This window comes from Panthera pardus, unplaced genomic scaffold, assembly GCF_024362965.1.
Source record: "Panthera pardus isolate Hobbes unplaced genomic scaffold, ASM2436296v1 HiC_scaffold_27, whole genome shotgun sequence".
NCBI classification, from domain to species: Eukaryota; Metazoa; Chordata; class Mammalia; order Carnivora; family Felidae; genus Panthera; species Panthera pardus.
In genome coordinates this window covers 67,241,119-67,269,048 of record NW_026526843.1, presented here as the reverse complement: position 1 = coordinate 67,269,048, position 27,930 = coordinate 67,241,119, and the positions used below count along the sequence as shown (strand labels likewise).

At 41.3% G+C, this 27,930-nt stretch overlaps 1 protein-coding gene across 6 annotated transcripts in view; it reads right to left on the bottom strand.

The window, feature by feature from the left end:
• HDAC8 (histone deacetylase 8) overlaps positions 1-27,930 on the bottom strand; it is a 236,435-nt gene that overhangs the window by 4,606 nt on the left and 203,899 nt on the right. For all 6 annotated transcript variants that reach the window (XM_019439070.2, XM_019439069.2, XM_019439072.2 and 3 more), the window contains one exon: positions 25,282-25,387. In XM_019439070.2, the coding sequence (XP_019294615.1) occupies positions 25,282-25,387 (106 nt within the window). The remainder of the gene's footprint in view (positions 1-25,281; positions 25,388-27,930) is intronic.

The following is a 27,930-nucleotide window of genomic DNA, read 5'->3' as shown; positions in this document are numbered from 1 at the left end:
CCATCTGTAAGTGTAGCCAGAGCTTGATGACTGAGTGAATGTACAGATAAACAAAATTTCATGTCTGAGTACTCCAACAAATGTTCACAGAAAGGAAAGGTGGGTGCTGTATTCTCTGCTGTTCTGTCTCACTCTCCAGTTACATTTGGAGTCAATTAAGAAAAACAACAGAAATAATTCCCACCAAAAGTTGATGATGAGCAATATTGAGTTTGGGTAACAATAAAAATGTAAGCTTAAATAATGCCCATTGTTTCCCCCCTACATCTAGCTTTTCCAGCAGTGGGTGGCAGCCTGAGAAAATTCTAAAGGCCAGCATGGTCTAGGGCCTGGGAAGACAGAGTACAGACCAGAGGAGGCAAATGTAAATGCTTATAGAAGTCAAGGATGTACTGTATGTGAGTAAAGCATATTTAGGGCAAGACATATGGAGCCTTCTTGATCCTTTGTTCTTTTTCTTATTTTCAATCATGACCTGAATAGAAGCAATAGTTCCCTCTTTTCTTCTATTACAAAAGAAAACAAAAGCAAAACAGCATATGTGAGATGATAAATGGAAACTCACACTTGGCGTATGGTAGGAGATGCAACAGGGAATGGTGGGGTTTGTGGCAAAGAGGAAGGTACATTTTCACAAAAGAGGCAGCTGCTACCCAGTCTCACATTTACTACTGAGCAGGAAGTTGGTCCTAGTGTGACCAGATCTATTTTCCAAGAGAGATTAAAACTTCACACTTTTAAAAAGTATATTTGAGAAAGAAAGAGAAGGAGAGGGACAGAGACAGAGAGGGAGAGAGAATCCCAAGCAGGCTCCATGCAGTCAGCACAGAGCCTGATGTGGGGCTCAAATTCATGAACTGTGAGATTATAACCTGAGATGAAATCAAGAGTTGGATGATTATAAAAAAAAAAAAAAAAGGATGCCTGGGTGGCTCAGTCAGTTAAGCCTCCAACCTTGGCTCAGGTCATAATCTCACGGTTTGCAGGTTCAAGCCCTGCATCAGGCTCTGTGTTGACAGTTGAAGCCTGGAGCTTGCTTTGGATTCTGTGTCTCCCTCTCTCCCTGCCTCTCCCTTACTCATGCTCTGTCTCTCTCTCCTTCTCAAAAATAAAATAAAAACATTAAAAAAGAAGAATTGGATGCTTAACTGACTGAGCCAACTAGGTGCCCCAGAAATTCACATTTTTAATTTTTTTTTTAACGTTTATTTATTCTTGAGACAGAGAGAGACAGAGCATGAACAGGGGAGGGGCAGAGAGAGAGGGAGACACAGAATCTGAAACAGGCTCCAGGCTCTGAGCTGTCAGCACAGAGCCCGACGCTGAGTCCCCCGGACTCACGGACCGTGAGATCATGACCTGAGCCGAAGTCGGAGGCTTAACCGACCGAGCCACCCAGGCGCCCCAGAAATTCACATTTTTATGTAAAGTTTCTGCAGTGTTAAATATGGAAAATTGATTTACATTACAATTTTTTACATTAAAAATTTTTTTAAATGTTTATTTATTATTGAGAGACAGAGAGAGACAGAGCATGAGCATGGGAGGGGCAGAGAGAGGGGGAGACACAGAATCTGAAGCAGGCTCCAGATTCTGAGCTGTCAGCACAGAGCCTGACGCGGGGCTGGAACTCATAAACTACCAGATCATGACCTGAACCAAAGTCAGAGGCTTAACTAAGTGAGCCATCCAGGTGCCCCAATTTTCATTTTTTAAGATATCAATATGTGAGGCCAAATAAAACAACTTTGGAGGCAAGATGTGGCTCATAGTCTCCCAGTTTGTGATGTTTGGATTATCTCTGTGACAATTCTGGATTCCACCTACAACACCCCATTTTACCCTCAAATATCTTGGTTTGGACAACAAAGTATATGATCATTCCACCTCTGATGTAGAAGAAGGAGGACTGAAGCAGGACTCAGGAGGCCTGGGTTCTATCGATTCATCGATCAACTGACTCATTTGTTCATGCATTTATTCAATAAACATTTATGGAGTATGTATTCTTTGCCAGGCACTAGGTGCTGGTGAGCACTTTCTTTAGTCTTTTTTTTTTTAATTAATACACTTTAGTTTTAGGTTTACAGAAAAACTGAGCAAGTACCAAGAATACTCATATCCTCCTGCCTCTTTCCTCCCCTAGCAGACAGTTTCCCCTATTATCAACATTTTGCATTAGTGTGGTACATTTGTTATAATTGAGGAATGAATATTAACACTTTATTATCAAGTAAAATCCATAGTTTACGTTAAGGTTCACTCTCGTTGTATAATTCTATGAGTTTTGACAAGTGTATAATGTTATTTATTTATTTATTTATTTATTTATTTGAGAGAGAGACAGAGAATGCAAGTGGAGGAGGGACACAGAGAGAGAGACACACAGAATCTGAAGCAGGCTCCAGGCTCTGAGCTGTCAGCACAGAGCCTGACACGGGGCTTAGACCCATGAACCACAAGATCATGACCTGAGCCAAAGTCAGACACTTAACTCAAGTGTATAACGTTATGTATCCACCATTACAGTATCACACAGAATAGCTTCACTGCCCTGAAAATCCTGTGCTGCATCTATTCATCCATCACTTCCTTTCCCCAAAGCCCTGGCACCCACTGACCTTTCTACTGTCTGTAGTTTTGCCTGTTTGAGAATGTCATATGGTTGAAATCATACAGTGTGTAACCTTTACAGACTGTCTTCCTTCACTCAGCAATTGCATTTAAGTTTCCTTCACATCTTTTTTGTAGCTTGAGAGTTCATTTGTTTTTAACACTGGCAAACATTCCATGTCTGGCTATACCATAATTATTTATCCATTTATCTACAGAGGGACATCTTCGTTGCTCCCAAGTTTTGGCAATTATGAATAAAGCAATTATAAATATTCATATGCAGGTTTTTGGTTGGACATGAGTTTCCAACTTGAGTAACTAGCAAGGAGTGTGACTGCTAGATCGTATGTTAGAACTTTGGAAGAGGCGCGCCTGGGTGGCTTAGTCGGTTAAGCGTCTGATTCTTGGGTTCAGCTCAGATCATGATCTCACAGTTTGTGGGTTCGAGCTTCGTGTTGGGCTCTGTGCTGACAGTGCAGAGCCTGCTTGGGACTCTCTCCCTCTCTCTCTGCCCCTCCCCCCTCAAAATAAATAAATAACTTAAAAAAACCTTTGGAAGAAACTGCCAGTTGTCTTCCAAAGTGGCTGTACCATTTTGCATTCCCACCAGCAATGAATGAGAGTTGCTGTTTTTCCACATCCTCATCAGTGTTTGGTGCTGTCAGTGTTTTGGGTTTTAGGTCTTCTAATAGGCATGTAGTGGTATCTCATTGTTTTAATTTGCAATTCCTTAGTGACATGATACTGAGCATATTTTCATACTCTTACTTGCCATTTGTCTATTTTCTTTGGTGAGGTGTCTGTTAAAGTCTTTGGCCCATTTGTTAATTGGGTTATTGTTTTCTTTTTTAAACAAATGTTTATTTTGAGAGAGAGAGGGAGGGAGGGGCAGAGAGAGAGAGAGAGAGAGAGAGAGAGAGAGAGAGAGAGAGGGAGAGAGAGAATCTCAAGCAGGTTCTGTGCCGTCAGTGCAGAGCCTGATGTTGGGCTTGAACTCATGAACTGAGAGATCATGACCTGAGCCAGAACCAAGAGAGTTGGATGCTTAAATGACTGAGTCACCTAGGCACCCTGGGTTATTGTTTTCTTATTGTTGAATTTTAAGAGTTCTTTGTATATTTTGTATACCTATCCTTTATTAGATATGCATTTTGCAAATCTTTCTCCCAGTCTGTGGCTTGTCTTTTTATTCTTGTATTCTTTACTTTTTAAAATATAGAGCAGCATGGTCCAATAGAACTTCCTGTTATGATTAAACTGTTCTATATCTATGCCGCCCAAGATGGTAGCACTAGTTACATGTGGCTATTGAGAGGTTGGAATATGGTTGATGCAAGTGAGGAGGTGAATTTTAAATTTTATTTAATTTTAATTAACTTCAATTTAAATGGCCATGTGTGGCAAATAGTGACTATATTGGACAGTGCAGATATGGAACAGTTCCTTGGGCTTTTTTTTTCTCTGTGACATTGACTAGGGGTCATCTGTATTTCCTCCTTCATTTACAACCTCCCTTTCAATCCATTAGCGAGTCCTGTCAATTCTACCTCCACAATAGGTTCCAAATCCACCCACTTCTGTCCATCCTTCACTGCTCTAACTTTACTCCAAACCACTATCACCTCTTGCATGGACAACCCTAATAGTCTCAAAATTGGTCTCTCTGCTTCCATCTTTGTTCCCTACAGCCTATTTTCTATATAGCAGCTAGAGTGTTTTGTTAAAACTTAGGTCAGACCACATCACTTCTATGTTCAAAATCTTCTATGGCTTCTAATCACACTTGGAATAAAATCCAAACTACTTAGCTGCCAAGCCCTGAAGGTTCTGGTGCCTATCTCCTGTCTCTTGCTTACTCTGTTCTAGCCACATAGGGCTTCTTTGTGTTGCTAGAACACACGAGTCATTTTTCCCCCTTAGGGTTTTCCCCTTCTTTGCATTTGCTGTTCCTTCTGCCTGGAATGTTCTGTCCCTGGATAGTCCCATTTCTGACTCTTCTCATGATTTAGGTCTCAATTCAAAAGTTATCTCTGGGGTGCCTGGGTGGTTCAGTTGGTTGAGCGGCTGAGTCTTGATCTCACAGTTTATGAGTTCAAGCCCCACATCAGGCTCTGCACTGACAGTGTGGAGCCTGCTTGGAATTCTCTGTCTCCCTCTCTCTCAGTCCCTCCACCACTTGTGCACTCTTTCTCTCTCTCTCTTGAAATAAAAGTTATCTCTGAGAGGCCTTGTGAATGCCAATCTATGTGGCCACCCCCACCCTGTCACTACTTTCTGTCACATTATTGTGTTTAGTTTTCTTCAATGCACTTAGCACACTGAAAACATCTTGTGTGTTTATTTGACTATGTCTGTATCCACTCACAAGCTCTATGAGGGCAGAACCCTTGTCTGTCTTGTTCATCACTCTACTTTTAGCACCCTCAACACTTCCTGGCACATAATAAGTGCCCAAAAATATTCATTGAAGAAATGGACATCTGTAGATCTATAGGGCAGCTGATGAAGCACTTTCCTATTCAGCTCACAGAGCTTAAAGTTTGGTCATTGCTCTTAAGCCTCTTATAATGTGGTTGGGGAGAGCCAACATATGCTTACAAAAGGAGCATCCATGCCACCAGGCCAAGTGGCAAATGACTTCTGAAGAAAATCAGTGTCATAGCAGTTTGGAGGAATGCTGGGGTGATCCCAGAGTACTTGGAGGCCGAGTGGCACCACAGAGGAACACAGAAGTAAATTTAGGACTTTTGAAAAGTGTTTCCCAAACTTCCATGATATGGGTACCTCTTTCAGGTATGTTGTCATACCTGTATTGATAGTGACAATATTTTTCTTTATATCAGCTCACTTTAGAATTTTTAATACCTATTTGGGCCTCATCTGTACTGAGTAGTAGTAATCATCATCATCATCATCAACGGACTTGATGTGTTTAGTACATTTTAAAACATACATTAGGGGCACCTGGCTGGTTCAGTTGGTTAAGTGTCTGACTTCGGCTCAGGTCATGATCTCTTGGTTGACCAGTTTGAGCCCTGCGTTGGGCTCTGTGCTGACAGCTCAGAGCCTGGAGCCTGTTTTGGATTCTGTGTCTCCCTCTCTCTGCCCCTCCCCCAATCATGCTCTGTCTCTTTCTCTCTCAAAAATAAATAAACATTAAAAATACATTAAAATTCATATAGTTATTAAAATGGAAAATATCTTTGTGTCACCTCAAATTTTCTCTCATACAGAGGTATGTGAGGCACATTTTGGGAAAAGTCACTGTAGGGATTGCTCTTGGACAGCTGGTACCCAGGCTGTTCCTCTGCCTCTAGTATCTGAGAATAGTGGATAGTACCCCACCCACCCCCTGCCATCCAGCTCCCTCAACCCAATTTGGTCCCTGTCTCTGTCCATTCATTTCACAAATCTTTACTGTTGTCTACAATGGGCTAGACCCTGTGCTTGGTGCTGAGGTCACAGAGGAGAACGAAAAATAGTTCTTGCCCTCAAGAAGTTCTCCGTCCAGTGAGGAAGGCACTTTTGGAGGCAAACACATCCTAGTCCATAACAAGGCAATAAAATACCAGTCTGTACAGAGTGCTTAGGGCATATAAAGAAAGGGTGTGGAAGGCTTCACAGAGGAGGCAGCACCTTTAAGGGCAAGGAGGAGAGAATGTTCCAGACTTACATAAAGGCAACTTCAAAGTTTTTGTGGCCAGAACACAGGATGAGGGTCAGGGAAGGCAGGCAATGAGGTTGAAGGGATGGTCTGAGGCCAGATCACCAAGGACCTAGAAGGCTTTGGCCTTACCCTAGAAGCTATGGGGAGCCTCTGAATGATTTTAAGATGGGGAGGAGGCCCATCTAGCATGGTCTAGGGCTAGAGGAAGTTTTCCAGCTGCTACCCTCCTAATCATGCTTGAGGGTCTCACACTCTACCTAGGAACAATGGCAGAACAGGAGATTTCTACGAAGCCTTGGGCATGTGCTGATATGGATGGCTGATTTAATTTAAGCTCTTAATTATCAACTGTATTGCTTGCCCTGGAATGTAGATCCCTCCTGTCATCAGGAAGCCTTTCAATGACAATTAAGTATAACCACCAATTACCACTTGTCTGCCTCTGACCTGAATTAGAACCTGAGGCTGTGGATTAATCCCACCAAGCTTCTGGTCTTAGCTTGCAAGGGACTACTGCAGTCTCAAACAGAATTGAAGTAATTTCTAAAATAGCTTATGATTCATTTTTTCTCCCCTCCTGTGCCTAAATCTGCTGGCTCCATGTGGAGGGATAGGCACAAGTAACTGTAGAGGTGACATCACAGGAGTGGGCTGCTTGTCTGCTAGCCAGCCTGTGGAGCTTGGCCTGGAGTGCTTTATCTGCTGGGCTGGGCAATGCCTTCCAGCCGTTTTGGAGTCGCAACTCCAGGTTCCTTGGTCCATGTGCTTTCTCCATATTTTTCAGACAAAAATTCTGGGCTGGGAAATCCAGGATAATGGGAATAGCAGTGGCAGGAAGAATAACACAGCCTTACATCTGTATAATGCTTTAGAGTTGTGAAATTCATTTGCTCCGTTTTGCTCCACCCAAACACCAGTGGGAAATGGAAGCTGGGGTTTTAGGCCTGAAGTGGGGATAAACTTTTCTCTTGCACAAAGGAGCTAAATGCTAACATTCCCTGTTCACCTCAATGCACATCATGATTAGGCCTCGGATGCCACCAGAAGGTCAGAGAGACTCCTTTCAGCATCTAGGTGCTTCCTGTAAGATAAATTTTCCAGCACAAATTGCCTGGCAGTCACAATGTATTAACTATGCCATCCTGATTGAGCCAGCAAGTAGTGCCAGTCTCAGCACTGCCAACTCCCCCTGTAGACCACGGTTTACAGTCCCAATGGTCCCAAAGACCTTTACTGGAGCCAAAGGCATGGCTGCTAACTGTGGAGCCCTGAAGGTAGGGTGTGTCATGAACATCTGGAAGTGCCAACAGCTGCCAGAGCAGCTCAAGGGTCTGTGAAAGGAAAAACTGCAATCTGAGTCACATTAGCCACCACTGTGGATCCTGAGGTGAAGGGCCACCGAGCCCAGCCATGAACAGCTGAAGAGTAGGGTGGATGGATTTTTTCCTTGGAGGAGCCATAAAAATAGTTCTGCATTGATCTCATGCTTGCTGTGTGACGTTCCAACACCTGGTCCCAGCATAGCTTGCTGTCCCCAGTGCTCTGTTGCTACAGTCAGCATGAGAAGTCTCCCAGCCCAGCTTCCCTCCCCTGATTTCCCCAGCATCATGGTTGCCAGGCTGGAAACCAAAGGGGTGTCATACTCTTGCTGGCCTTTATGTGTTTTAGAATAGATCTTCATGTACTGCACATGAGCACGTGTGTGTGGAGGGGAGGGCGTAAGGGGGTGGGGGGATGACCATGGTAGCAGTGAGCCACAGATGCTCATCAGTATTGAAGAGTGGCAGGTAATCCTGCTGTTGTTGCTGGACCTGCCGCTGCCTCCACTGCGCAAATTCAGAAAGACCCAGTGCAAGACTATAGGAGCTGGTCAGTGCCACGAAAATGTCATCTTTGTAAACCAAGATGCCGTACTCAGGCAATTCTGTTGGAAATCTTGGCAGGGTATAAAAGTCACCCTTTTGAAAGTTGAATCTGTAAACTTATAATGTGGAAAGCGACTGGCAGAACAGAACATCATCACCTCCAAAGCAGAGAGGCCTCCCAGAACTTGTTTTCCAGCTCACGGGGGATATGTGTGCCTATGAAAATAGACTAAGGATCACTGCCTCAGCCTGTTTTAGAGATGTGAATAAAAATCTTGGCTTGGGACTGCCTTCTTTCTGGTTGACTGATTTTTCAATTGATTTGTATTTATTAGCTAATGAAATTAAAGTTGTAAAAATGATATCAGAAACACAATAAATCTCCCCCACAACTGGCTGTTTCTATGTCACTATGGTACATTCCTCATTTTGATTACTTCAAAGTCTATTATTTTGTTCTCAATTATTCTGTTTTTCTGGCACTGGAGAAAATCAATTTGTTTTATTTTCTCTTATTCATGCACTCAATTATGCTCTTCGGGCACATTTAATCACTTTGATGTTTTCATTTTATGGCCCGTCTCTAGGCACTTCAGCTGCATTGCTGCCAACGGGCAAGCAGGACTAATTTGCATGTCACAATAGACTTGAAATTCTAACTCAATTTCGAAATCTTTATGAAATCTCCCTCCAAAATATGCTTGGAGCTGCATAGAGGCAGAAGGATGTGGGTAAACCAGAAGACTATAAAGATGCTTCTCTTTCTTAAAACACTGAGAGCTCCTTTGGTGGCCTGACTGTAGCTTGCAGATGTCCCTGTCCAGGTATAGCAGAGGAGTCTGGAGGATGGGATATCTGTAGAGCTTGCCTTGGAACTTTGTGGTGAGAGTCCTGCAAAGACTGTCCCTCAGCATCAAGGCCATGGAGGCTGGGCCTGTTTACTCTGGCATAAAATGCCTATTGGCACTGCTGGATTTGGCAGCTACGCTAAAGACAGTACCTGAATCCAGTTGGTTAAAGGGCCTCCAGGTAGACTGAGGGAATTGTCAACAGTAAAGCATTCCAGAACTCTGAGTGTTTTACCTTATTTTCTCTAACAAGTTCTTTTTTTTAATAGAAAAATGCAGTTTACTTTATTCTTTTACTGTTTCAAGTTTTTATTTAAATTCTAGTTAGTTAACATATAGTGTAATATTAGTTTCATGAGTAAAACTTAGTGGTTGATCACTTACATACAATACCCAGTGCTCATCACAAGTGCCCTCCTCAATCCCTATCACCGGTTTAACCCATCCCCCTACCTCCCCTTCAGCAACCCTCAGCTAGTTATTAATAGTTAAGAGCCTCCTCTCTAATAAGTTCTGACCTCTCTTTTGTCCCCTGATTATTTTATTTCTTAAAAATTTATTTTAGAGAGGGGTGCCTGGGTGGCTCAGTTCGTTGAGACTCTGACTTTGGCACAGGTCATGATCTCACAGCTCATGAGTTCAAGCCCAGCATTTGGCTCTGTGCTGACAGCTCAGAGCCTGGAGCCTGCTTCAGATTCTGTGTCTCCCCCTTTCTCTCAGCCCCTCCCCTCCTGGTTGTTTGTCTCTCTTTCTCAAAATAAATAAACATTAAAAAAAATAAAAAAATATTTTAGATAGACAGCATGAGTGGGAGAGAGGGGACAGAAGGAAAGAGAGAATCTCAAGCAGGCTATACCTCAGCATGAAGCCCAATGTGGGGCTTGATCCCATGACCTTGGGATCATGACCTGAGCCTAAATCAAGATTTGGATGCTCATCTGACTGAGCCACCCAGGTGTCCTGTCTCTTGATTATTTTAGAGCTAAAAGCTGGAGGGGAATAAGTGATATAATTGCTTTAGGCATGTACTTTGGGAAAACAGAAAAAAAATTAAACACATTAAAGGCCTCCACTTAGTCTTTGAAATTCCTTGGTTTGTTGTATATAACAACAGCAACTCCCACCAGGAAGAAGGAAAATTCCATATTTCCTCTTTTAAAAGTTGGGCATGACCTTCAGTTTCTTTTTTTATATCTTTTTTTTTTTCCAACGTTTTTTATTTATTTTTGGGACAGAGAGAGACAGAGCATGAATGGGGGAGGGGCAGAGAGAGAGAGGGAGACACAGAATTGGAAACAGGCTCCAGGCTCCGAGCCATCAGCCCAGAGCCTGATGCGGGGCTCGAACTCACGGACCGCGAGATCGTGACCTGGCTGAAGTCGGACACTTAACCGACTGCGCCACCCAGGCGCCCCTGACCTTCAGTTTCTTAAGTGGAATTCCAGCGCCCTCACTTGCTCTAAACTTGCATAAACTAATCAATCTTCCTAAGCCTTGGTTCTCTCATCTGTTAAATGGAGCTAATAACATTATCTACCTCAGAGACAGATTTGTTTCCCAAACTTCAATACTGTCAAGAAATTTGTCATATTTATGTACCACTTATGTGGAAACCTATTTTATACCAACTTTTTTTAAAAACTTAACTTTAGGGGCGCCTGGGTGGCTCAGTTGGTTAAGCGTCCTACTTCAGCTCAGGTCACGATCTCGCGGTCCATGAGTTCGAGCCCCGTGTTGGGCTCTGGGCTGATGGCTCAGAGCCTGGAGCCTGCTTCCGATTCTGTGTCTCCCTCTCTCTCTGCCCCTCCCCTGTTCATGCTCTGTCTCTCTCTGTCTCAAAAATAAATAAAACGTTAAAAAAAAAAAACTTAACTTTATCCTAAGTGATATCTGTGAAATCACCAGAGTTTAATGTGATAGTTATATTTCTTTCCAATACACATTAAAACATATACAATTGACCCTTGAATAACATTGGTTTGAACAGCTTTGTCCAATTATACATTGATTTTTTACAGTACAATTCTGTAAATGTATTTCTTCTTTCTTTTTTTAAATGTTTATTTATTTTTGAGGGGGGGAGGGGCAGAGAGAGCAAGGGAGACAGAGACTCCCAAGCAGGCTCTGTGCTGTCAGTGCAGAGCCCAATGTGGGGCTCGATCTCATGAACCTTGAGACCATGACCTGAGCCAAAGTTGGATGCTTAACTGACTGAGCCACTTAGGCACTCCTGTATTTATTCTTTCTCATGAATTTTGTAATAACATCTTCTCTTCTCTACCTTACTTTATTGTAAAAATATAAAAACACTAATTCAAAGGGATAAATGCACCTCTATGTTTATAGCAGCATTATTTACAATAGCCAAGATATGGAAGAAGCCCAAGCGTCCAACAATTGATGAATGGATAAAAAAAGATGTGGTATACACACACACACACACACACACACACACACACACACACACACTGGAATACTATTCAGCCAAAAAAAGAATGAAATCTTGCCATTTGCAACAACATGGATAAATCTGGAGAGTATAATGCTAAGAAAAATAAGTCAGAGAAAGACAAATATAATTTCAAGTATGATTTCATCATATGTGGAATTTAAGAAACAAAACAAATGAGCAAAGGGAAAAGAAGACACACAGAGAGAAATCTAGAAATAGACTCTTAATTATAGAGAACAAACTGATGGTTATCAGAGGGGAGGTGGGTGGGGGCTGGGTTAAATAGGTGATGGGGATTAAGGAGTGCATTTGTTATGAGCACCAGGTGATGTATGAAAGTGTTGAATCACTATATTGTATACCTGAAACTAATATAATACTGTATGTTAACTAATGGGAATTAAAATAAAAACTTAAAAACAGGAAAAAATACAGTATACAATATATATACAAAATATATATTAATCGACTACGTTTCAGTAAGTTTTCTGGTCAATAGTAGGCTATTAGTAGTTACATTTTTGGGGATTCAAAGGCTATATGCATTCATGCTCACCCAGGGACACCAAAAACCAAACAAAGACAAATATTAAAAAAACCAAAACAAACCAAAGTTATATGTAGATGTTTTTCAAGTATGTAGGGGGTAGGTGCCCCTAACTGTCACATTGTTTAAGGGTCAACTGTACACCAGATCCATTCCTGCCATAGGGTCTTTGGTCTTGCTCTTTTCTTCATCTAGAATGTTTTTCACCTCAATTTTTGCAAAGCTCCTTCCCTTACTACATTAAGCTCTATTCCAAAATGTCACTTCCTCAGCGAGGCCTTTACTGACCACCTATCTAAAATAGCACCCCATTGAAATTTATCAGTAACCAACATTAAATATTTATTCATTTGCTTATTGTCTATCTTCCCCACTAGAATGTAAGCTCCATGATGGGCAAGACCTTTACGTGTCCTATTATTTTTTTAAATTAAAAAAGTTTTTTTAAACATTTATTATTGAGAGACAGAGAGACACAGAGCGCAAGCAGGGGAGGGGTCGAGAGAGGGGGAGACACAGAATCTGAAGTGGGCTCCAGGCTCTGAGCTGTCAGCATAGAGCCCGACGCGGGGCTCCAACTCACAAACTGCAAGATCATGACCTGAGCCGAAGTCGGTCACCCAACCAACCGAGCCAGGTGCCCCTACCTGTCCTACTATTTACATCTCTATCACCGGTGCCCAGAATAGTGCCTGGCACATATTAACACCAAATACATATTTGTTACATGTATGAAACATTGAAATAAAAAATTAGCTTAACAGTTACCAGGCTCCTCTTCTATCTCAGAATAGTGTCAGAGAAGGTAGAGTGGAAAGCCAGAACTTTTATCTCAATGGCAAGGAGGCCCACTCATTGCCATCATTAGAGACTACATGGGGAGCAGTAATGAAGTGCTATTCCCATTCCTAGCCAGGATGGTATCAGTGGAGTTCTAATGGGGAGCCTGAATTTCCACTCCTGTCTAGCAGATGAGATGCCCCACCTCTCCCTAGGCTGTCAATGGCAGCTGAGTGGGGAACCTAGATTTTTATCCCCACCTGGAAGTAATGGAGTGGTGCCCCCCCTTCTCTGCAAGCATGATGTTATTGGAAGCCTGCTAAAACAGAAGATTTAAATAAGATGCAGATTTCATAAAAAGACCTAAAAATTTCAGGATACAATAGAAAATCACTCATACCAAGAAACAGGAAACTACCAACTTGAATGGGAAAAAGACAATCAATGGATGCCAACATAGAGATGACATAGATGTTGGAAATACCTGACAATGAGTTTAGAGGGGTCATCATAAAAATACTTCACTGAGCAATTATGAACTTGCTTGAAAAAAAATGAAAGAATAAGTCTCAGCAAAGAAATAGAAGAAATAAAGAAAAATGAAATGGAAATTTTACAACTAAAAAATACAATAAGTGAAAGAAAAAACCCAACAGATGGGCTCCACAGCACAGTGGAGAGAAGTGGGAGAGGAAAATCAGTAAACTGGAATACAGAACAACAGAAATTAACCAATTTGAATAAAAGACAAAAAATAGTCTGAGAAAATGAGAACCTCAGGGGTCATGTGGAACTATGATAAAAGATCTAATATTCATGTCACCAAAGTTCCAGAGGGCAAGGAGAAAGAGAATGGGATTGAAAAAGAATTTGAAGAAATAATAGCTAATGGTTCCCCAAATTTGGCAAAAGATATAAACCTACAGATTCAAGAATCTGACTGAACGCCAAACTGGATAAATACAAAGAGAGCCACACCAAGACCCATCATAATCAAATTCCTGAAAAGTTAAAAAAAAAAGTATGTAAAGCAGCAAAACAGAAACAAAGCCTTACTATAAGGGAAAGATATTCACATGACAGTGGTTTTCTCATCAAAATCCATGGAGGCCCGAAGGAGGTGGTAAAATATATTTCAGGTGGTGCAAGAAAGTAACTGTCAATCCAGAATTCTAGATCCATGAAAACATTTTTTTTCAGGAATGAAGGGGAAATAAAAATATTCTCAGAGGAAGGAAAACTAAGAGCACTTGTTGCCACCACACCTACCCTAACAGAATAGCTAAAGGAAGGTTTTGAAATGAAAAGGTCATGATAAAAAAAGGTATCTTGAAACACCAGGAAGGAAGAAAGAACAATGGAAAGAGTAAAAATATGAATAAACATAATAGATTTTTCTCATCTTCAGTTTTCTAAATTATGTTTGATGATTGAAACAAAAATTATAACACTGATGCAGTTCTAAATGTATGTAGAAGAAATATTTAAGACAATTATGTTATAAAGAGGAGAGGGGAAAGGACTTAAAGTAGGTAAGGTTTCTACACTTCACTCAAACTGGTAAAATGTTGATACCAGTGAGTGGATTGTGGTAAATTATGTATATATAATATATACCCAGAGTGACTACTAAAAAGCCTACACAGAGAGATACAATCAAAACCACTAAAGATGAATCAAAATGAAATTTGAACAAAGGTATAAAGTTGCCAACAGTAAAGGAGGAAGAATAAAATAGAGAGTGAACAGAAGGAACAAAGAGAAACAAAAAATAAAATGGTAGATTTAATCCCTAACATATCAAAATTACATTGAATGTAAATGATCTAAATACATTAGTTATGGGGCTCCTGGGTGACTCAGTTGGTTGAGCATCTGACTCTTGATTTCAGCTCAGGTCATGATCCTAGGGTTGTAGTATTAAGCCCCATGTCAGGCTCCACACTGAGCATGGAGCTTGCTTAAGATTCATTCTCTATGGGGTGCCTGGGTGGCTCAGTCAGTTAAGCATCCAACTCTTGGTTTTGGCTCAGGTCATGATGTTGTAATTCATGAGTTCGAGCCCCACATTGGGTTCTGTGCTGACAACGCAGAGCCTGCTTGGGATTCTCTCTCTCCCCATCTCTCTCTGCCCCTCCTCCACTCTCTCTTGTTCTCAAAATAAATAAATAAACTTAAAAAAAAGATTCTCTCTCTTTCTCTCTCTCTACTCCTCTCCCCCACTCGTGCTCTCTCTAAGAAAATGAAATAAATACATTAGTTAAAAGACAAAGATTGGCAGAGTGGCTAAAAAAGTGATCCAACTACATACTATCTATAAGAAACTCACTTCAAATATGATATTAGCAGGTTGAAAGTAAAAGGATAGAAAAAGATATGCCATGCAAACATTAATCAAAAGAAATCAGGAGTGGCTATATTTATATCAGATAAAGTAAAATTGAGAGCAAAGAAAATTACCATGGACAAAAAGGGACATTACATAATGGTGAAAAGGTCAATCTACCAAGAAGATATAGCAATCGAAATGTGTATGTATCAAACAACAGAGCTTCAGAATAAATGAAGCAAAAGCTGATAGAGCTTCAGAAGAAATAGATTCACAATTAGAATTGGAGACTTAACATCCCTCTCTCAGCAATTGATAATAGAACAAGACAGATAATGACTAAGGATATAGAAAAACTCAATAATGCTATCAGCCAATAGGATCTAACCAACATTGATAGAACATTCCATCAAACAGCAACAGAATACATATTTTTTCTAGCACTTATAGAACATATACCAAAATGATCATATACTGGGCCATAAAACAAACCTCAACAAGTTGAAAAAAAATTGAAATTATATAGCACATGTATTCTGACCACAATGGTATCAAGGTAGAAATGAAAAACTTCCTGAAAAGGAAATCTCCAGGCCCAGATGGTCTCACTGGAGAAGTCTACTAAAAAGGAGAATTGATACCAATTCTACCCAATCTCTTGCAGAAAACAGAAGAGGAAGGAATATTCCCAAATTCACCTCATAAGGCATTATTGGCCTGATACTGAAAGCAGATGATGACAGCACAAAAAAGAAAATAATAGGCTAATATCTCTCATGAATATAGAAACAAAATCCTCAAGAAAATATTAACAAATAGAATTCAGCAATGTATATAAAAATTGTACACCATGATCAAGTAGACTTTATTTTGGATATACAATCTGGTTCAAAATTTGAAGATCAGGGGCGACTGGCTGGCTCAGTCAATAGAGCACATGACTCTCTATTTGGGGATTGTAATTTCAAGCCTCATGTTGGGCATGAAGACTACTTTATTTATTTATTTATTTTTAAATTTTTAATGTTTATTTATTTTTGAGAGAGACAGAGACAAAGGGTGAGTGGGGGAGGGGCAGAGAGTGAGAAGGAGACAGAGAAACCGAAGCAGGCTCCAGGCTCTGAGCTGTCAGCACAGAGCCTGACATGGGGCTTGAACTCACAAACTGTGAGATCATGCCCTGAGCCAAAGTTGGATGCTTAACCGATTGAGCCACTCAGGTGCCCCATACTTTAAAAACAAAACAGAACAAAAAACCCCACAAAATTTGAAGATCAATCAGGGTAATCTACAATATTAAAAGGCTAAAGAAGAAAAATTACATATATATCAGTATTAGTATCAACTGATGCAGAAGCTGCATTTAACACCCATTCATAGCAAAGACTCTCATGAAACCAGGAATATGAAGGGTTACTGCCTCAACTTAATAAGAAAGATCTATGAAAACCTACAGCTAACATACTCTTAGTGGTGAAAGAGTGAGTATTTTTCCTTTAAGTTAAGGAACAAGGCAAGGGTGTCTGCTCTCACCATTTTTATTTAACATAATATTGGAAGTCTAAGCCAGTGCAATAAGTCAAGAAAAGGCAACAAAAAGCATACAGATAAGAAATGAAGACATAAAACTGTTTCTATTTGTAGATGAGTGGTGATCTATGTAGAAAAATCCTAAGAATCCTTAAGAAACAGAAATAATAAATGAGTTCAGCAAGGTCACAGGATATAAGTGCAAAATACAAAAATTGTATTTCTATATAGTAACTATTAACAGATGGAAAACAAAATAAATACAATAATTCAAGGGGCACCTGGGTGGCTCAGTCAGTTGGGCATCCGACTTCAGCTCAGGTCATGATCTTGTGGTTCATGGGTTCGAGCCCCGCATCAGGCTCTGCTGACAGCTCAGAGCCTGAGCCTGCTTCAGAGTCTGTGTCTCCCTCTCTGTCTGCCCCTCCCTGCTCATGCTCTCTCTCTCTCAAAAAATAAATAAACGTTAAAAATATTTTAAAAAATACAATAACTCAAAAAGAGAAAAACTAACGTATAAAACCTGTTTAGAATCTGTATGCTGAAAATTATAAAATGCTGAAGAAGGAATTAAAAAAAGACCTAAATAAATGGGGAGACAAACCATGTTTATGGATTGGAAAACTCAATACAATAAAGATGTCAATTCTCCCCAAATTGATATACTTGTTCAACATGATTCCTAACAAAATCACATCAAGATATTTTGTAGACATAGACAAGATTATTCTAAAGCATATATGGAAAGCAAAGAAACTAGTATAAGCTAAAACAATTTCGAAAAGGAAGAAAGAGGAATCACTCTACCTGATTTAAGGTGTATTTATTTACTTTTTAAAAGTTTATTTTGAGAAAGAAGCAAGAGAGAGGAGGAGAGAGGGGTAGAGAGAGAGAGAAAGAGAGGGAATCCCAAGCATGCTCCACACTGTCAGTGCAGAGTCTGATGCGGGGCTCAAACTCATGAACTGTGAAATCATGACCTGAGCTGAAATCAAAGTCAGATGCTTAACTGACTGAGCCACACAGGCACCCCTGATTTAAGGTTCATTATATAGCTATACTAATCAAGACTATGAGGAGGAATAAACACATAGATCAATGGAGCAGAAGAGAGAAGTCAGAAAGACTGAGACTGAGACAGCTGCTTTGGAGTGAATGAGAATTTTGGAAAGGAACATGGTCCTAGGAAGCTATCTGGATTTTATACCCTTCTACTAGACAGAAGAGGCTTTACAGCATGAGTCAAGGGAAAATCTGCTTCCTTGAGCAGACAGATGGAAGCATCCTAGAATTACTAGAGGTACCTAAGAAAGGAAATAGTACCTGAGCCATGTAAAATGCTCACTCTCTAGTCCCTATCTTTCCAGCAATGTGCAGGCGCAGTGACCAGATTTTGTAAACCAAAAGTTGGGATATAAGGTCTGATAAAACATTATTATTATTATTTAAAAATTGAAACATGTATTAATTCTTTTCTGAATAAAAAAGCAACACGTGCTCATGGTAGAAATTTTGAAAAATACAGAAAAAGAATTAAGAACAAGTCAAAAATACCCACAATTCCAATCCTACCACCAAAGTAACTACTGTTAGCATTTTTGTTATATCTCCTTCTGACGTTTCTCTGTGCATATCCACATACTCACTCACACATACATTCTGTATATTTACAAAACTGAGACTATTTGGTATTAACTCATTTTGTATCCTGTTTTTTTTTTTACACTTAATATTGTTCTGAGAATAATCTTGTGCCATCAAATTATCTTTAAAAATTTCTTTTTAGTTGGCAGCAACAAATCTTCCATGTAGATGTATTTGGGACATTGTATTATATCTCAACTTCAAAATATCAAAACAGAACATATCAAGTATATGTTTCTGTAAAACTATCCCCCCTCCTCCAACAGCTCCCCATCCAAGCTGATATCCAAGCTGGAAACCTCAGAATCATTTTTACTTCCTCCTCTCTTTTTGATCCCCTATACATGACCTATTTCTAAGTGTTTTTGGTACTCTCTTCCAAACAACCCTTGGGTATTTTGGGAGGAATAGGATAGGGAATATCCTACTACCACTGTTCTTGTCCACTCTCTTGCAGGCTTACTCTTAGAATGATTCATCCAAATATCACAATTCATCCAAATGTCACTGCATCATGTTATGTCCTAATCCTGGAACCTAGAATGGCTCCCACTTTATTGTATCCAGTATGGACTCCTTAGCCAGAAATTCAAGGGAAGTTGCAATCTGCTCCTGGATCCCACCTATTCAAGTTTCCCTCACTTATGAACACTTCCCCATTATCAATTAAAATCCTCCAAGCCTTTTGAAAGCAGTCTCCCTTAGGTCTTACTCCCCCACTTCTACATAGTATCAGCCTTATTATATCCTGATCTGTCTAAAGGTGTTAGTTTTGTCTCCTTCTCTAGAGTTCTTAGCTGTTTAATAGAGGCAGAGACCATGTTTTAAACTTCTCTTATACCTCTCATGGCACTAAGAGCATGGGAGGTTACAAAAAATATCCATTGATTGATTTAGTTTGGCTCTGAAGTGGAGACACAATAATACTTCTTAAAATTAAGCTGGTTCAGAACCTTACTTTGGGAGACATTGCAGGGTGGAAAGGGTTCACTAGGGGCAACTGAAAAAAGCAGACAGGGTATGATGAGTAGACTTGAGCAATACTGCTAAGAGGCAGATGGCACTAGGTCTGGATTCAACTCCAGAGGTCACTACTTACTTGTTATGTGATTATGGGCATGTTACATGGTGTCTTTGGACACAAGTTTCCTACCTCATGAGGTAATTGTGAAGATTAAATGAGATCATATATGTAAAGAATCCAGCACATGGTGTCACACACTTGAATTTCAATAATGGTAGTTCTTGCTTCCTGTATTTGTATAGGTATTTTGAGTCTTAATAAGTAATCTGCCAAGGGGTTTCATTGTTTGTTAAAAGCTGTTTAAGTTACTGTAACCAAAGTTACAAAGATACAAAGTTAACTTTGGTTACAATAACTTAAGCAGGAGGCTTACAGCCTCCATTTTTATTTTAGAATTTATAACATTTTAAGCATGATATATTTTTAAAAACTTTTATAATTATCTATTTTTAAAGTAATCTCTAAACCCAATATGGGGCTTGAACTCACAAACCTGAGATTAAGAGTTGCATGCTCTATTGACGGAGCCAGCTTGGTACCCTGATATTTTTATAACTTATCTTTCTGTTTAACAACAACAGTAACAACAAACCTTTCCAATTCTATCACTCTTTAGTATCTATCACTCTTTAGTACAACAAGACAAGAACCTGGGCAATGGGGAAGAACCACAGTGGGCTAGAGAGGAATAAAGAGGGGACAGGGGATGACAAGAGGAGATAAGGGATGGACATCACAGAAACCCTCACCTGAAGTCATGCAAATTGGCTCAACATATCCTCCACAATCCTGCTCCAAATCCTTCTAAGAAGCCTGAAAGCAAATGGTCTGTCTTGGGACCAACCCTGCCTTTCAGCTTATTCTTATGGCTTCTCAGGAAGCAAGAGAAGGTGTGGAAATAAGCTGAGTTTTCATGGTGTAGAGTCCCACCAGGCAGGAGAACCGTTTCAGCAATTCCTTGGAGCTTCAGCAGGACTTGGACATATCCAGATCTGATGCCCCAATTGCTAGTCCCTAGAAGAATGTCAATCCCAGACTTCAAACTGCCAGAGGAGGTGCTGCTTACACTCAGTACAATGGTGTTCCTGAGAACATTACCAGTAGATGTGCAAAGGGCTTTATCTTGGGGCCATGGAACTGTAAATAGCAGAGTGAGGCTAGTGAACACAACACACTTCAGGTACTAGGAGCTGGATGGGTCGGTTTCTTCTACCTTTTGTCCTTCACTTTTACTTCTCTATTCAGTTCAGAATGGAGTAAAAAGATTCAATAATAGTATGGTAGGGTGATGGGAGCATGGCAGGGACAGGTGGTTAGAGAAGGCTGAAAGAGGCCAGAATTTCAAGTGTTGCCCTTGGCTGATTTCCAAGGAGACATCAGATTTCAGGTGTTTTGGATCAGCCACATGGAAGGTGCCAGATATGCAGTGAAGGGTAGGAAGGGTTTACTAGGGGTAATTGGAAAAAGCAGGGGTAGGTGTGGTTAAAAAAATAGGAATGGAAAAATGAGGTATGACAAATAGACTTAGCAGGGCAACACTGCAAAGAGATGAGGGCCAGTGGAAAGGACAAAAAGCCTGACTCTAAAGCCCCAATTCAAAGAGACCGGTCTACCACCTATTAGCACACTGTGTGTGGCACATAGAACTTGCTTAGTAATTGCTTGCTGAATGAACGAACAAATGTGACCTTGGCCAAGTTACATATCCTCTCTGAGCCTTAGTTTCCTCATCTGTAAAATAAGTAGTAGTTACTGTTCTTTTATTTCACCTATGTTGTCTCTCCCCTACATCCACATCAGTTGGCTGATCCATCTTCCCAACCCTGCACTGTAGAGGATGCTAACTAAGCCTCCTTCATTAAGGGTCAGAAAAGGCAGATGTGCACAAGGCCTTCTCTTCCTTCTTGTGTCTTCCCTCTCCTTCTCCTCCTCCTTACCTCCTGGCCCTATTTGTCTTCTTTTCTATTCCAGGAAAACTTGGGGCACAGTCTGGGAACTCAGAGCAAGTGAGTTATAACCTCCAGTTACAATGCCAGCACATACTCACACATGTGCAACTCACTCTCCCTCTGTACTCCTCCACAGAAGGTTGGGTCTGGGCTGCAATAAGAAGCGTGTGGCTCCCTAGGGACATTTACTTGATTCAAATGTTATCCATACCAGGGACTAGAAAACTCCACCCTTGTTTCCTCATGTAGAGCCAGGTGGGCTTGGGGAGCTAGCTACCCATGGGGATTGATCACATCAGCACCAGTCCAACTCTATAAGGTTCATTGTGAGCCAATTCCTCTGGAGTACATCAACCAGAAGAAAGTCAAACAAATTTGAGAACATGAAGATGGTGCGAGGATAATTTTACAGTAGTGGGCATGAGCTAGGCTGAGCGATCCACACTTCCTTGTGAACACTGACACATATCTTTGAGATTCACTGGCATGAGAAGAGCAATTTGTTAGAGCAAAACATAGCTTTTTCCTGTATGAAGCTAACAGCTTGAATTGACTCTCCAAGGTTTTATTTTTGTCTGTTTTTTCCCTAATGGACTAATGGACAGTAAAGATGGGATAAGGTGAGTTCTAAATTTGCCTGTCCCTCCAGTCAACTTGTGGCATATAGAATACACCTCTATAAGATGAGCCTTCCCAAGTTTGATCTTCAGTAGGCTAAAAATCCCATCTTTTGTGCTTCCAAGGGATGTGGTAAGAAAGAGAAAAAACCCCGAGCTCAAAGGCTGAACAAATTCAATGAGACATGCTGGCTAAACTCCCTCCCATAGAGTGGAGCTTAATCCATCCACTCCATCATTGCCATCCCATCTTCCCAAATCAATCCATACTTCCCCACTCCTTTGTTTTTAATATGGGGGAAGGAGGGCAAGAGACACAGTGAGAAATGGCCAGCCTTGCTGAGGTTTTTATGTGCAAGAAGAAATGACAGTCATGTAGGCAGGTTCAGGAAAATCTTTCAGAATGTAGAAAATTCAGCAGCTTTTCCACACTGACCATTGTCATGGCAACACACTCACTATCTGATGGCAGCATGCGTCTGGAGGGGCATGGTCTCAGTATAGCAGGTTAGCCTGGCCATTTATAGCAACATTTAGACTTCTTTCTAGCCTCATTTCTTCTAGGTTTAGCTGAATTTCTTTTTGGTCCTGGACTTGTGTGCTCTGCTCATTTGCATGGCTAGAACACAAGATTTTGTCAATATGAAAGAGATAGCTAAATGGAAAATCTGAGCATTCCTAGTATTCTATAGCCACTCTACTTGCTGTCCGCCCTTCCTGGCTCTTCCCCACCCACTCTCAGCCATTTAATTTATTTTCTTCTCATCAATTATTTCCTGTACACAGTATTACTTCCCCCCTCAACAACTATGACTCATCTACCAACCCCTGCACTCTCATCATATTCTTTTTGTTGTGTTTCTATTTTCTCATTTTTAACATACAGCATCCTAGGATCTTAAGAATGGAAGAAACCTTAACAATAATCCAGTATAATCAATGCAGGAGCCCTTGTATTATATGACAGCCAAGTGACTGTCTAGTCTCTACTTGTATGTCTCTGCCAACAGAGACCTCATTCCTTTTTGGGTGGCCTGCTCCACTTTGGACACCGCTAAATGTTAGAAAATTCTTCCTTCTATTGAATAAGAATTTGCCTTTTTATAATATCTACCCATGGGCCCTAGCTCTGTGCCCTGTGACTACATAACCTCTGTCTATGCCCTCTGCACTTTGACAGCCTTTCAGAGATATGAGGTAAAGACCACATCCCCCTGGGTCTTCTTTTTTCCAAAAGCCTCAGCTCCTCTAACCAGACCTCTTGGACCCTGGTCTATAGTCCTTTCCCCATACCAACTGACCAGCAGCATGCTCCTATTTGTCTGGAGCTCTTTTAAAGTGAGGTTGATATTGCATCAACATCTCTGGAGGCCACCTTGTCCTGATGACTCACACTAACTGCGTTGACTAAAATCCTTAGCTCTTTCAGACAAAATGCTGCTGAGCAACATCTTCCCATCTTGTATGTGTCCAATGCTTCTGAGGACCTAATTCCTGGTCCATACATTTTTGCCCAGTTTAATTTTATTGTGCTATAATCAGAATATTGCTTTAACCTGTTAGGATCTTTTAAAAATCTTGACTTACATGTAACTTACATGTCCTCTAAGATTTTCTATTATTTTTCCCCAACCCTCAAACTAATCTTTTATCTCAAGTCTTTTAAAAATTTATTGCTCTTTTGGGTTTCTTACCTTTCCTAGTTCTCTTCCCTTTGAATTACCTTCCTTATGTCTTCTCTCGCTTGTCATTTCCATTTCCTCAATAGCAAGATGTCACCACTCTGGAGATATGTGTCTGGGTACGTGTGTAGGAAAGCATGAGGGCATACAGATATCTGCACATATGTAGGTGTGAACAAGAAGCTGCAGAGGCTTTAGTTTCTCTGTTTCTATTGTTTGTCTGTGCTCTACCAGGATTTAAAGCCTGGATGGGGGGAAAATGGCAAGGTTGAAGGAAGAGGGGTAAGAGAAGTTGGTCCAGGATCAGTCCCAAAGGAAACAGGAAAGTTGTCCTGGGTCTGTGAGGGGCAGCAGGAAACTAGGGTGGGAGCACTAGTGTTAATGAAGACTGCAGCATAGTGAGAAGGACTGGAAAAGGGCCAGGAATAGAAAGAGTTTAAAAGCCTTAAAGATTGTACAAGGGAGGAGGATTTAGTTAGGAAGTGAGGGCTCGTGGGGTCAGTACCCACTGAGAGGTTGGAGGGAGGTGGCTTGAAACTATAGGATCAAGAGAAGGCTGAGGGCTATTCGACACCCCAGAGAGGCAATAAGCATTGCTGTGAGCGTTATCTTAGAAGTTTATGACTTGTGAGCTTAGAAAATTTTATCTGGCCAAAGGAGCCTGGGACGTGGAGTCCCTGCCTAAGGACTTGGCTGTTGTCACAGCCTGGGCTCTACTAGAGGATGGGGCCTTAATATAACCCTCAGCAAAGACTCCTAGGACATAATGTGTTCCCTCAGACTAACTCTGGCACAGAACTTCCTCCCTTTCATGCTGGATTCTATTCCAACGAGGGAGTCAAAGGTAGGAGGACTGCTGCTGTCTTGGTCGTTATATGAATAAACATGGGGACTTCACTCTCTGAGATGGTCAATATGATACTCTTAGCCTCTTAACTCTGCAAATAATTAGGATCCAAAAGATATGCACACATATATACAAATTCAATTAAACAGGAAAATGGGTGCCAAAACAACTTTACAATATTGTAGATAAAGTGAATTGAGTTGTGGAGTAGCACCTGGGGTTTGGGGGGGGGGCTCTACTGGAAAGCTAAGGGCAGCATCCCCAAACAGCTAGTGGATAGTGTGATCAAGAGTATAACAACCTGATGACTGCCATTTCCCTCTGTCCAGAAGTCAGAATAATTGTAGGCCAGCCTAAGGGAAGGGCAAGATAGGGAAGCAGCCCCATCTTCAGTGCTTTGGGTAAGACTGGGGAGCCCACCCTCAGGGCACCAGAACCCTGACTATCCACTGTGGCCCCATAGTCTCTCAAGGCCATCTTGGATCAAGGAGCTACACTGGAATATGATGTCTTTGAGCCCCTCCTCCCCCTACCCCAAGTCTGAGTTGACTTGAACTTCCCTCACCTTAAGAGAGTTTTACTGTTGCTCTTTTAAAAGGAAAAGGGTTCCAGGGCATACTTTAGAACTAGTTTTCCACTGGAGGTACCTAAGATAAACATTTTGTCCCCCTGAAGGTGACATTAGCTGGCCAAATGACAATCCCAATCAGAGTGGCCAGTGTGGAATTCCAGCTACAAGCTATCAGGCCAAGAAGTTGTTTCCCTTCTAAGTCAGTGAAATGATTAGCCACCAAAAGACAAATGGTATTTGGGGAAGCTCCCACTGATGAGCCACCACAGGCTGGGTGGAATGAGGAGGGCAGGACTCGAGGGGTGGTGCTCACCTTTGATGTAGTTGAGGATTTGCTGGACTCGGTGGGGCTCATTGCGGTCTGGCCGGCAGCTTGGCGTGATTTCCAACACATAATCAGGACCATATGCTGTGAAAAACTGTAAGGAAAAGGGAAAGGCCAAAAAACAAACTAAACCACAGAAAACCTCAAAACCAAACCACATACACACAGAACAATCAAAAGAAAGCCACCACTGTCCATTAGGCAAAGGAGGCCCAGGTGGGCCAGGCAAGATGATACAGCAGGAAGCCCTGTCCTGGTGATACCATTCCTCTTGTTCAAAACCTCCAATGACAGTTCACTGCTAAATTATTTAGCTTGCTGTTGAAGGTTCTCTCTGCTCAGGTCCCAGCTTCTCTCTCCAGCCTTAGCTCTCACTGCCCCCTGTTCTCTAGCCACACTGCCATCTCTGGGCTCTCCCAAATCACATCATGCTTTGTTCTGCACCCCCCCCACTCCCCCCCCACTCCCCCCCCCCTCCCCGCCCAGGATCTTTGCCATTGATCTTTGTTAGGGCTGCAAAGGCCCTCCCTCAATTCCTGCTGCCTGTGAAAAACCTCCCTATGCTTTCAGGCACAGCTCAAATGTCACCTCCTTCACAAAGCTGTCCCTTAATTTCCACCAACCTGCAGAGTGTTCTTTTGGTACCTTTTTTATGGCCCGTGTTCAACAAATACTACATGCCTACATATTATATGTGGGTCACTGTGCTGGCTGCTGTTGAGACTGTGAAGATGGGCAAGACCTCCTGTGGGATCCTCTAGGTGTTCATAAACCCATTCTGCATTAGATAGAGATTTTTCAGCAGTGACCTGATCTCCCTGCACTGGATTGTCAGTTCCTTGAAGGCAGGCAGCACCTATGTCTTATTCACCTCTTTGATCCTCAGACTATGGCAGCTGTCTGTTAACTTTGGTTGAGCTGAATTCCCTGACCCAGGCATGTCAAGCAAGCCTAGTTTCTCCAGTTTTTCTTTCTCTATAGTAGAGTTTATTTGTTTTTAAATTCAGGGAATCAAAAGAAAGGTTTTTGGATTCTATTTCTAGCTCACTAGATGATTCCTTGTGACCTTTGGTAAGTCACAATATCTGATTCAGCTTCTCTATTAGGGCCCGCTTGGGGAAAAACACTCCATGACAAAGGGAATCATTCAATTGGGATAAGTTTTTGAATGGGAAGTATGCAAAACTACTAGTTTTGTTTAGTTTTTAACAGAAATAGTATTTGTGCATACTTTCTGGAGAGAGAGCATATGGTACTTAACATTACGTGCTTTCAATAGTGATATTGTTAGGTGGTAAGTAAAACAGGGACATTCAAATTCCATGGAAAAAATGGTAGGCAGGGCATGAAAAAAAGGATCTGGATATATGTTATGAATTTGATGTCATTCAGAGAACCCAAGGTTATTGTCATTGCCATCAAATTATCCTTGTTAAGAGTCTGGATGTATATCTGGCACCATGGGAGAAGTTGTGGAATGATCTCTAAGGGTTCTAACAGCATCTTTGTGGAATCCATGGGAGTAATTTAATTGGCAGATGGCTTTTGCACATCCATGATGGAAAACTCTATACATTGAATTAAAAGAAAAATTCCCAAGACTGCCCCAATGCTTATTATAATGCTTTTTTTTTTTAATGGACTGACATAGAAAGGAAAGAGGGGCCTTGTTCTTTCCTGATGGAGTCATTGCTCTCTGATGCCTGAAGCCCTGTGTTCTGGAGATAAGAGAAGCCTTGAGTGGAGATCATCTTTATCAAACCCATATATGGAAGAGACAAGAGGGGTTACCTGGGAAATATATCTAGAAACTAACCCGCATTATGATTAAAAAAAACTTGAGAGGTTTGTATTTTTAGCTGATGATAGCCCCTCAGTCCAAGTTCAAGGATCTTGTGGGCTTGGCTCTGGAAGAGAAGGCTTCAAACAGGTGTTGCCCTCTCCTTAGGCGACCTCTTTTCCTCCAGAGGGTGTCAAGTAGTACACTCATTTCACAGGTATGGGAAGATGGGTTTAGAGAGAGCAATAGAAGAAAGGCAGCTGCAATGAAGTAGATACTCTGGGAGAGGACAGAAACCCCTAGCATCAAAGTGCTAAACAAATCAGAGGCAGGGTGCCTCACAGAAGTATAGGAGGAGAGAATGTTCTGCCTCCATCTAAGAAGATAACACTGCTGATCCTCTGCCAGCAAGATAGAGCTGCTGGTTTAGGGTTATTTGGAACATGTTCACATTGTGAATGTCTACTATATTGTTACCCATATTCTCCTGCTTCAGTTCCCTCTTTGCCCAAGAGCACACAGTTGTAACATGGTCAGCTGGTGCCAGAACTTACTTGTAATGTAACAGAACTCAGTTTGACTGGGATTGTGTCTCTTGATCTGGCTGCATTAGCACCTGGCTTTAACTAACCCATGAATAACCTATTCTTTGCTGAAGCAAGCTGGCTATAGGTAACGACCAAGTCTGGGTTCCCAGACATCTCTCCACCTTTGCCAATGAAATATTATTCCCAGGTTCTGCTTATCTGTTAGGCTAGGGGACAAAGATGATTTAGGAATGTCCCTGTTTTGTGATCCAGTTCGACATGGCAGCTGGCTGGTCCCAGCCTTGGGGAGGCACTGTTTGGGGCCAAGGG